Source organism: Triticum aestivum, chromosome 3A, assembly GCF_018294505.1.
Source record: "Triticum aestivum cultivar Chinese Spring chromosome 3A, IWGSC CS RefSeq v2.1, whole genome shotgun sequence".
Lineage (NCBI taxonomy): Eukaryota > Viridiplantae > Streptophyta > Magnoliopsida > Poales > Poaceae > Triticum > Triticum aestivum.
The window spans coordinates 77,898,766-77,910,163 of NC_057800.1; the positions used below are offsets into that span (position 1 = coordinate 77,898,766).

Here is an 11,398-nt window from a genome sequence, read left to right on the forward strand (position 1 = left end):
CGGCCTAGCCTGGCATCCGAGCTGGGCATGCGCGCGGCCGCGTGTATTCAGATCGGTCAGATGTCGATCCGCCCCCCTGCCCTGCGTATGTGCATGCATTTGCATTTGCGCCTGCCCCAGGCTGGAGCCCCCATTATTTTGCCGCCGCGCCCCAACATGCCACCTTGCCACGCATCACCCGCAGATCCATCGATCGAGATATTTATTTATTTATGTTTATTTATAAGTAAATAATGATGATGCCGTAGTTTTCTTCGTCAACTAGGCCAGCGGATCACTGGCGCAAGTACGCCTTGCTGTCCTGTCATCGCGTGCGAGCTTAGGCATCGCCGTTGATCGGCGAGGAGACCCCGGTGGCTGTAGCCGCAGATGCGACTAGCCGGACGGAGACGACGTTGGCCGATTGGCGTGCGCCGGATCTGTCCAAGCGGCCATATGCGTTAATCTTATCGAAGAAAATAAAATGAATCACTAGTGCTGCAGTTTGTGTGGCAGATGTCATGCATCGCGTCGCGACCCACGACGAGTTCACCGCGCTGGGTCAACATTCAACACTCGACCTGTACCTTGGCTGGACTGCTGCACCGTACGGCACGTACAAAACGCGCGCGTGAAGCCATGATGATCCGTTCCAGTTCCAGAAGCTGCTCGCCTCCGTTCAGTTCAACAGTGACCCCGGCCGGCCGACGCGGCCACGTACCATACCACTGGCCGTCACTTTCTCACCTGGCCCGTAAGTACACGCCGCGTGGCGCGGGCTGATCTGACTCGGACCTTGTAGCCTGCCTCGCGTGGACCCATACGGCGGATCGACCTGCCCAACTGGGCGGCCGGCCGGACCTGACTAGGACCGCGACACGCATGGGGGGCTCCCGGATGGGTCGATGTCTCCGTATGCATATCGGGCCTGATTAGTGTTTCTATTTTCTCCAACGACGATTTCATCATCATGTACGCACTCAGCATCCATCCATCATAAGATCATCATAGCAGCTAGCATCTCAGCCAAAAGCAGTGGCGGAGCCAGGATTCGAGTATATGGGGGACCGAATACGTATATTGATATAATCTCGTTGGTAATTACTCGTCGCTCCTACTAAAATTGTCGATCGTTGGAGGGTGCCAGGCCCCTACTCGTCCCCACTGGCTCCGCCCCTGAGCCAAAGGTCACAGTAATTCGACCCATGGGACACCTTGCCAGTACTACCTCCATTTCAAGACATAAAACGTCGTACTATATCAAATCAGCGACAATTAATATGAATCAAGGAGAGTACTGATATTTTTTACTTATTTGGGCAGTGAGCACGCGAAAGAAGCTCGAGGACTTGGAAATGGAGGACGGTCAGCGGCGTTTATCCATCCATCCATCCATCCATCCATCTGAAGCCTCAAGGGGAAAGCACCTAGACAAGAGCCAGCCAAGCCCTTCCCTTTTCTACGTGGTACCAACGTGTGTACAGCTACGTACGCCGAGATAGATATACTCCTAGTAGTTGTGTACAGCATGCGGCACAACACAAGCGGAGACAAAACCCATTCAAAAGTGGCAAAAAGAAAAGAGAGGGGGGGAAAAAATCCGAGCTGTTCCCATGCGCAGCTGTCCGTGCGACGGAGTTGAGTTAAAGCCCCCGCCACCACACCACACCAAACCCGCCCCGTCAATCAGCTACCCCGGGCCGGCGCGGTGGACGGCCGTATATATACCCGGCGCGCACAGCGACAGCCGGAGGCCGCCGACCCGAGAGGAGAGAGACCCAGCGCAGAAAAGGGACGCCGCAAAAGGGCCCCCGGGGACAGCGAGAGGTGTAGGCAGCAGCAGCAGCCAGCGGGGAGGCTGGTTGTGGTTGGTCGTCGCGGGCGGGATGGAGAGCGAGATGTCGGACGCGCAGCCCCCGGCGGCTGCGGCGCCCGTCGCCGAGCCGCTCGCCGCCGTGGCGGAGGAGGGGGAGGGGGAGGGGGAGGGCGAGGCGTCCACCCTCACCATGGAGCGCGTCGCCGCCGCCAAGAAGTTCATCGAGAACCACTACCGCTCGCACATGAAGAACATCCAGGAGCGCAAGGAGAGGTACCGATCCGATCCCGCCCCCCGCCTTTCCTTTCCGCCTCCAATTTCAGCTGCCGCCGCTGCGTTCGTCCGGGGTAGATCTCGCGTGGGAGAGCTCGATCGAGGGGTTTGAGCTCGGTTGGAGCGGCTCGAGCTCGGGGTTCTGGTGCTAGGGGTTTGTAGCTTGCTAGATTTGGGGGTGAATTTTGGGGCTGGTGCCTGCGAGGAAGCGGGACGTGGGTAGCGGTAGCTGTACCAGCCCATGGTCTTGAGGGTTTCTAGTGCAGCATGACCTCAGATGTTGCTTTAGATCCTCGAATTGTTATTTTTAGACAATGAGATTCTCGAATTAGTCGAGCATGCTATGCAATTTGGGGTCGCAGTGGCCTGATTTAGCTCTGATGGATAAGTTGGGATGAGGAGACTCCTTGGTTCTGTAGGTGCTTCGGATCCTCATATTCTGCTCAATGCACCGAGTAAAAATGGCCCTAATCACTGCATATGGAGCAGTTACTGCATTGTTCCACTTTTGCCGCGAAAAGCTGCTAAGCTGAGCTCATCATACTAGCAACTGCCTTGCTTAGCTGGATAGCGGGTTTGGAATGTTACTGTTCTGATGGTTCTCGCTCGGATGATGACGATGCATGGTTGCTGCTACCGTGTATGTCTTGAGGTTGCGTCGGTATTTTGTTGTATGTGATATTTTGTTCTTGCGTGTATAATTAGAGTGTATAGTTTGTCGGTTTTTATTAGTTTCCGCAAGCCAACAAACAAATGGTTGCCTTTATTATGTGACGGTTTTGTACCATCAATGTACTGTTACAGATTCATGTCATCCTTTTATGAATGAGTGGTGGACACGTGGTCGATGACGTAGCGCATACATGCCATGTATTGATTATGCCAGTACTAATTTAGCTTACTCGAAGCCAGATATGTACTACATAATAACCATTTCAGTTTACTATGTGTTTGTTAGAGCCAGGATCAAAGAACCCTGTTTTCCCCTTTCATCAGACATATTTTAGTTGCGGACAACATTTGATTCTGCTAGTTGTTTGGAATGCTTCGTTTCTGCTCAGTGCACCATGCTGTTGGTCAAATTGCTGACACGGAGTAGTTAGGTTCTGTTTTTTCCGCTGCAAACTGTTGAGCTAAGTTCATAGTACTGACTCACCCGCAAAAAAGAAGGGTTCATAGTACTGACTACTCCCTGCTTAGTTGGGTTATAAAACTTAGTGTCTTGCTGTTGTAAAGATTTTCTTGCAGGATAAATGCACAAATTGACTCGAGGGAACACACATGATTTTTCTGCGTCAGCATGTTGTTTTACAAAGGTCAAACCGTCAAACAGTCTTGTTTCCCTATATGTTGGAAGTAAAACAACGTGATGAGACACAATGCAGAACATTAGATGAAAGAAGTTGATGTCCTATACCTTTTTTAATGCAATGGCACATAGTGGGTATGTAATCACCAGCCATGGCGTTGAGGAATTCTAGTGTGGTATGACGATGAGATCCTGGAATTAGTCAAGCTTGGTACACAATTTCGGGTTGCAGTGGCCGAATTTAGCTCTAGTGGATAAGGCCTCATTCGGTTTGGAGGATTTTCATAGGAAAAACATAGGAACAAGAATTTCAGAGGAAAATTTCCTATAGATGCATTCGGTTTGTAGGAAAGGCGTACGGGAATATTGTAGGAATACTACTCATTTCCTGTGTTTTTGGAGGAAACTAGACATCCACTCAAAGCTCATTTTACGCGTAGGAACGAGGCAAGTCAATTCCTTAGGATGGCAAGTGCCATCCTATCAAATTCCTATACTAATCCTAATTCCTACCTTTTAGTTTTCTCCAAACCGAATGAGCCCTAAGTTGGGGTAAGCAGCACTTGACTCTGTACGTGCTTCGAAATCTCAGATTCTGCTTAATGCGCCAAGTAAGAATGGTTCCAATCATGGGGTATGTAGTAGTTATTATACTGTTATATTTTTGGCATGAAAAGCTGTTAAGCTGAGCTCACCGTACTAGCTGCTGGCTTGCTTAGTTGGATAGTGAGTTTGGAGTGTTACTGTTGTGATGGTTCTCCGATGATGGTGCATTGATGGCATACTATCGTGTATGTTTTGAGATTGCGTTGGTATTTGCCTTATGTGGTATTTTGTTCTTGTGTGTATAATTAGATTGTATACAAGCCAACAAATGTCTGCCTTTAATTAGGGTATATTATGTGATGGTTTTGAACTGTCATTGATAGTCGATGACGTAGTGTATACATGCTAGTACTAATTTAGCTTACTTGGAGTCAGGTATGTACATAATAACCATTTCAGTTTAGTATGCATTTGTTAGAGCTAGGAGCCTAGGATCAAAACCCTGTTTCCCTTTTGTCAGACATGTTTTGGGTGTGGACACCATTTGATTCTGCTAGGTGTTTGGAATGCTTTGTTTCTGCTAAGGTGCACCATGCTGTTGGTCAAATTGCTGACACGGCGTAGTTATGTTTTATTTTCATGCTGGAAACTGTTGAGCTAAGTTCATAGTACCGACTACTGCCCTGCTTAGTTGGGTTACGGGATTTATAGTTGCTGTTTTAAAGATTTTCTTGCAGGATAAATGTACAAAACTGGTGGTGAGAAATCAACAACATGATTTTCTGTTTTAGCATACATTATTGTACAAAGGTCAAACAGCCTTGTTTCCGTATATGTCGGCAGTAAAATAACACGATGAAGCACAATGCAGAACATTAGATGAAAGTAGTTGATGACTTAATGTCATATACTTTCTGTAATGCAGTACATGAAGTTCAGGCCATCTATGTAACAGGGCATTTGTTTTTCATTTGTGGTCCTGTTATGTGTTAAATCTTTTATTAAAGCACACAGGGGTTATGTAATCACCAGCTTGGTCTTGTATTAACTCAAGCTGGGGAATGCATTTGTTGAGACATCAATCAATTTTAAATATTTGAAGTTTACCTGCATAAGTTTCAACTGTGAAAGCTTTGTACTGGTGTGTGACTTCCGTCATATTGATTACCCACCTTGCTCATCTTTTGGCATTACAATTCCATTTTAAGCAGATTTGCCCCTCCCCAGATGATAGTTTTGTTTGATTTCTGTCGGTTCCCAGCATCACATAACAAAATCCGATGTATTGCAGGCGTTTTAGACTGGAGCGGCAGCTAGCTACTTCTGAAGTTCCCAGGGAGCAGCAAATCAATTTAATAAAAGACCTGGAGAGAAAGGAAACTGAGTACATGAGACTTAAAAGGCACAAAATCTGCGTGGATGACTTTGAGCTGCTCACCATTATTGGGAGAGGCGCTTTTGGAGAGGTTTGCTCTTGCGCATTTAGTTTCTGTTTTTCTGCACACACCTCCATCTGTGGCGTCACTGCTAAATGACACATGTGTTTTTGCCAAAGAACATGGCATGGCTCTAGACCATGGTACTATAAGTTTGGTTGTTGTTGGTAATGTATTTACCTTCAAGTAGTTCTGTATGTCCAAAAAGATTTAAACTAGGGGAAGTGACAACTGTTTGTTGGAGCATAAACTCATTTGTGCTTTAAATCCTTTACTGACCTTCTTCTTGCTGTTTATAATTTATTATTACAATAGGTTCGACTGTGCCGGGAGAAGACCTCTGGCAACATATATGCAATGAAAAAACTGAAGAAGTCTGATATGGTTATCAGGGGTCAAGTAAGATATCCCCTATTTCTGGACATTTCATGTTTTCTGCTTCGTAGTTGCTCGTTCTATTGACTAATTTTTATGTTGAATGTGCTTAGATGGTTGTAAGTATTAATATTTACCATGGTGCTTTGCTATCTGTCAAAATTTTCTTCAACAAACTCTTGTTGCGTCTACGAGTGTATGTGCCGCTTTTGCAAGGATTGTTTTTTTTCCCAAAATATGCAGTGCAGTGCGGATTTCTTTTCCATATCATATAGTTGCTTTTCACTGCAGCTTTTGTCACTGTTATCTCGAAAAGAAAACAGAAGTACAAATCGAATTTGCAATGCATGCTAATACAGTATTAATGCGTAGGAGCTTGTGTGTTTACCATTTAGCTGGCCTTCTTTTGAGTTTGTGAAAGAAGGCCAGCTAAATGGGTAGCCGTTTTTTCAGTCTCCGAGGAATTCGAACTTGAACTTGCTAGAAACAAAAGGCTAGTGTATATGATAATCCTGTTTTGTTCTATCCCTGACTTTGTTTGTGTGAAGCCCACAAATGTTCCACTCATTTTTCTCTTATCTAGTTTATTTGTCATGGGTATGTGATGATATCTTCAAAATATGTGTACATTTGTATACTATCTTTGTTGGATTTACAATTTCTGTAACATGTTTGTTAGGTGGAGCATGTTAGAGCAGAAAGAAACTTGATGGCTGAAGTTGCTAGTCACTGCACTGTGAAGCTATACTATTCTTTCCAAGATACGGAGTATCTTTACCTTATTATGGAGTACCTCCCTGGCGGTGATATCATGACCCTTCTCATGAGGGAAGATACCTTAACTGAACCCGTGGCTCGATTCTACATTGCTGAGACCATCCTTGCTATTGAGTCCATTCATAAGCACAACTACATCCACAGGTTACAAATATTTGATTTTAAAGGCATCTAATTTAGTCTAACTCTACCATCTTTCTGATATATATATTTGGTTTGCTATCATATGCAGAGATATCAAGCCTGATAATCTGCTTCTAGACAAGAATGGTCACATGAAGTTGTCGGATTTTGGGCTGTGCAAACCAATTGATTGTTCAAAGCTCTCAACCTTGAGCGAAGATGAACCCATGGGCGATGACAACCTGAAGGAGTCAATGGATGTCGACAGTTCACTCTCTGAAACTGCAAATGGTAGAAGGTGGAGAAGTCAACATGAACAACTTCAGCACTGGCAGATGAACAGAAGAAAACTGGTATGTCTGCTTTATGGTTAACATATCGTCATATCGATCATCTCATTGGTCCTGTATAATTCGTTTGCTTTCATGGTATCGCTTCTACACCCTTGTTGGGAAAAAAAAATAAGCGTGTGCATGCTCGATGTTTCCGTGGCAGCCTTTCTTACTACAAATGTATACTGATATTCAGGCATTCTCAACTGTTGGAACCCCAGACTATATTGCTCCAGAAGTTCTGCTAAAGAAAGGATATGGAATGGAATGCGATTGGTACAGCATGTTCAGACACCTTTTGTTCTATTTACTCTTTAGTTTAATAAATGTCTCATTATATTTTGTTTTGATCCATAGGTGGTCTTTGGGTGCAATAATGTATGAGATGCTTGTTGGGTATCCACCATTTTATTCCGATGATCCAATAACCACATGCAGAAAGGTTTGGTTTACTCAGCACATTTAGCTTAGTGTCCAATTCAAATTACCACTCATTGGTCGGGCTCACTTTTTTATTTGTAACATATCAGTAGTTCATTGAATGTTCTGTATGAATTATCTTCAGTTTAGGCTTATCATCGAAATTAGATTGCACTAATACTGAACAACTGATTTATTTTTAGTTTAATTTAAAGTTCAAGCTGCAAGAACCTGAAGAAAGTATGCTGCAGCTGTATTGCTTATAAGCTTGCTCTACCAAAGCTTATGATATCAGTATTGTTATATATTAATTTTTTTGATTTGGTAGTGACAAAGTACCCACTTCTTGATCATGTTTTACTTTCAGTAAGTTTACGAAGACATAATTATTTTGAAGTTATTTCTTTATGATGTTTCTGCTATGATGATGTGTATTTCTAGATTGCCTTCTATGAGCATAATCAATTGTAGTTGGACCTGCATTTGTTCTATTAATGTGGTTAACATTTTTCATATACGACCACCCGAAGACATTTTATCCTCACTCTGCCAAATTTCTGCCTCTTTCTAGATTGTGCACTGGAGAAACCATGTGAAATTTCCAGATGATTCAAGGCTGTCTCCTGAGGCAAGAGATCTAATCTGCCGGTTATTATGTGATGTTGACCACAGGATTGGTGGTGCAGGGGCTGATCAAATAAAGGTAGGACCCACTGGCACACAAAAGAAATAATTAGTTAAATATAATTCTTGTTTTGTTAGTCTACCTGTGTTCAACATATCATTTTCTTCATCATTAGGCCCATCCTTGGTTCCGTGGAGTTGCATGGGATAAACTTTATGAAATGGAAGCAGCATTTAAGCCTCAAGTAAATGATGAATTGGATACACAAAATTTCATGAAGTTTGATGAGGTAAGTGTGTAATCCATTTATTGACAGTCCTCTCCTCTCCTGCCTGTGCAATTCAAACTTTGCCATTCTCCATTGAATATACTCCCTCTGTCCCAAAATAAGTGTCTCAACCTTAGTACTAAAGTTTCTGCGATTGATGACATTTATTTATAATCCACCAGCATTATTTGATTTTATATTATGTCTCTTTATTTGTATTACAACTTGCATCTGTTACGAACACTTACATTTGTGTATATCATATCAGGTGATCTCTGGTAGATATTATTTCAGATGTATAAGGGGTATTCATATACTATAATTTGAACGAAATAAGATCTACTACTACTTATACAAGCACGAGTTTGATGAATCCAAACGATCCCGACCTTTCAACCATCTACATCCAACGTCCCACACTGCTCCAATGATGTATCCATCACATCACCACAATTTGGAAACAACATTGGTTGCATTAATTGCAATTAATCTTGGAAAAATCATTAATTGCAATTGATTTTAGGAATATTGTTCATTTTAAAATTATAGTCGTAGAAAGATTACATGATTGCCTCTCAAAATTATAGTCGGAGGGAGTACTATCAAATTGTATGTGTGTTGCACATGCACAATTACTACTACTGCATCGTAAATTAATAAAATAAAGAAGTGATTATTATTTTCAAAATTTAATTTTTAAATAAGGAATAAATCATGTATACATCTAAACAACATTTTCTTGAAGGGGAGCCTTGGCGCAGTGGTAAAGCTGCTGCCTTGTGACCATGAGGTCACGGGTTCTAGTCCTGGAAACAGCCTCTTACAGAAATGTAGGGAAAGGCTGCGTACAATAGACCCAAAGTGGTCGGACCCTTCCCCGGACCCTGCGCAAGCGGGAGCTACATGCACCAGGCTGCCCCTATCTAAACAACATTTTCTTAAATCTAAGCATCCCTTTCAATCCAAGCAAACTTTAATGAATCCAAGCAACCTTTTGTAAATCCAAGCAAGCTTTTCATAAATTCAAGCAACCAAACTGTTAGTTTGAATTTTTTTTGGCAATGTTCAGATGAATTTCATGTTCTCTGCATTGAAATGCTGTTTATTTTATTTTCATGTTTTGTTTTCACCCCGTGAATTACATCCCTACAACTTAATGCTTGTTTCTGCGCTGCAGATGGATAATAGCCCTCCAGCAAGAACAGGTTCTGGGCCATCAAGAAAGGTACGCACATTGAGGTTCATAAACTAGCGTAATAGCATTTGTAATGTTTGCATTGGCTTTTGCATCTTAATTTACTATGCATTGGCTTCTGCATCTTAATTTACTATGCACAACGATGAATTGTTTGCTTGAGTTACATTCCATCAAATTGTAATTATGTCAGGCTCGCTGTTTGATAGAGCAAGATATGTTTGAGACAGGATTAGCCATATCTTTCTTTATTTCTGTGTAATAGAAGTACAAAACACTTCATTTGAGTATCAAATACAAGTCACTTATGTGTTTCAAGACCTGTTTAACCATTAGGCCGTTCCACTATGCATATATCTGTGATAGACCCACGGTTTCATGAGTCGTATATCTACTGCCTACTGGTATTTATAACTTTGTTGTAGTAGTTCAAAGTTCAAATTATCTGCCCTTATTGTTATTTTTTTGTGTATCTTATGTATATTTTTTGGTACATACAGGCGAAGCTGAATTCAAAAGATCTCAGCTTTGTGGGGTATACATACAAAAACTTTGATGCTGTGAAAGGATTAAAACATGCAGGTTTGTGTCTTTGACATGATTTTATATATTGTGAAATATGGTCGGATTGCAAGTATGGATTTCTTTTCTAGTGTTATTGGCATTTTTCTCATAGCATACTCATTATGTTCTGTAAACTGATAAATGACGGTTTTTCATAGCATAAACATGCTATTAGGTAGCTTCATCACTTCATGAAAAATGACCAGTATCTAAGTGACATACACGCGTTTATAATCCTTTGTTGTTTCTAAATGTATAAATGTTTGCAGATATGCAAAGGAGCTCATCGCTTACAAGGCCCTCTATTGGTGCTATATTCGGTAACAAATTCTGCCAAAGTCGTGTATTCTATTGCGATAACTTCCCTCTCTCTGCTTTATCTTATTCGTAATTCCTCATCTCAGGATCAAATGGCATGGAGTCATCGAGAGAACCAAATGGAAAGGACACACACATGCACACCTTTTCTTCCGGGGATCCGATGAGTCCATAACCCGGCGTGGTTCTGTTTGTTGCTGAGATTTTTCTAAACTAAATTAGCATGCAAACGACTGAATGAAGTGGCTTCGTCTGGACAACCTGCTTGTTTTTAGCCAGGTTTCTGCCCTATTAAATCGTTGGCGAGCAGTTTGTAGAAATCCAAGAAAGCTTCTAGCTGTAAAATAGTATGCTAAGGACTAGACAAATGGTCCATCCACCGGTGGGCTCGTCGTGTTTGGTGTAGCGTGTTCCGACCAAGTGGAGATGGGCATGTTTGGGAGGGCTGGCTGCCCAGGTTGGCAGAGCAAATTGCTGCCTTCTCTTGTGGCAGTTCCTGGTCCGCTAACATTTGATCATGGAAGCGAAATAAGGTGGTAACTGAGGCAGGCTAAGCTATTGTTGTTGGTGGTGTTTGATACATATGTACCAGAAGATTTCCATTCAGAGACATGGCCCTTGGTCAATGGTCTCCCGTTGCAGAAATGCCTAAATTTTTGTTTACTGTATTGTTCGCCAGTTATATTTGAACATTGAACATTTTTGGTGGAAGTGTCCCTTATTTTCTTTCCGCAACATCCATATGCAAGAACTGAATTCTGTGAGAGTGATTATTTCACATAGACTATTCTATAATTGTCTTTGTTCTCGAGGACGGCATGTGTTGGGCAAAAGAAAAAAGTGTATTCAAGAGCAATGTCGAAGCACAAAATTTATGTTTTTAATATAGGCCGCACAACCCATTTTTTATCAATGATGAAAACATACAGTATTTTCTTGAGTGTGAATTACATTATTTTTCAAGTGTTTTAAACATTTCTTATCGGCGACAACTAGACAAACTACCAGAGAAGTTTGCCTAAGTATTTGTGTCCAACTCTGA

At 42.4% G+C, this 11,398-nt stretch overlaps 1 protein-coding gene across 1 annotated transcript; it reads left to right on the plus strand.

Annotated features, from left to right (window-relative positions):
• The first annotated feature begins 1,652 nt into the window (after nucleotides 1-1,652).
• LOC123060399 (serine/threonine-protein kinase tricornered) lies at nucleotides 1,653-11,067 on the plus strand. The gene is made up of 13 exons (XM_044483098.1): nucleotides 1,653-2,068; nucleotides 5,215-5,389; nucleotides 5,675-5,758; nucleotides 6,414-6,655; nucleotides 6,744-6,987; nucleotides 7,163-7,242; nucleotides 7,324-7,408; nucleotides 7,958-8,089; nucleotides 8,187-8,300; nucleotides 9,457-9,504; nucleotides 9,975-10,056; nucleotides 10,308-10,358; nucleotides 10,443-11,067. Exons 1-13 carry the CDS (start codon nucleotides 1,866-1,868, stop codon nucleotides 10,529-10,531), a joined length of 1,629 nt encoding a protein of 542 aa, XP_044339033.1. The 5' UTR covers nucleotides 1,653-1,865; the 3' UTR covers nucleotides 10,532-11,067.
• Nucleotides 11,068-11,398: the final 331 nt, after the last annotated feature.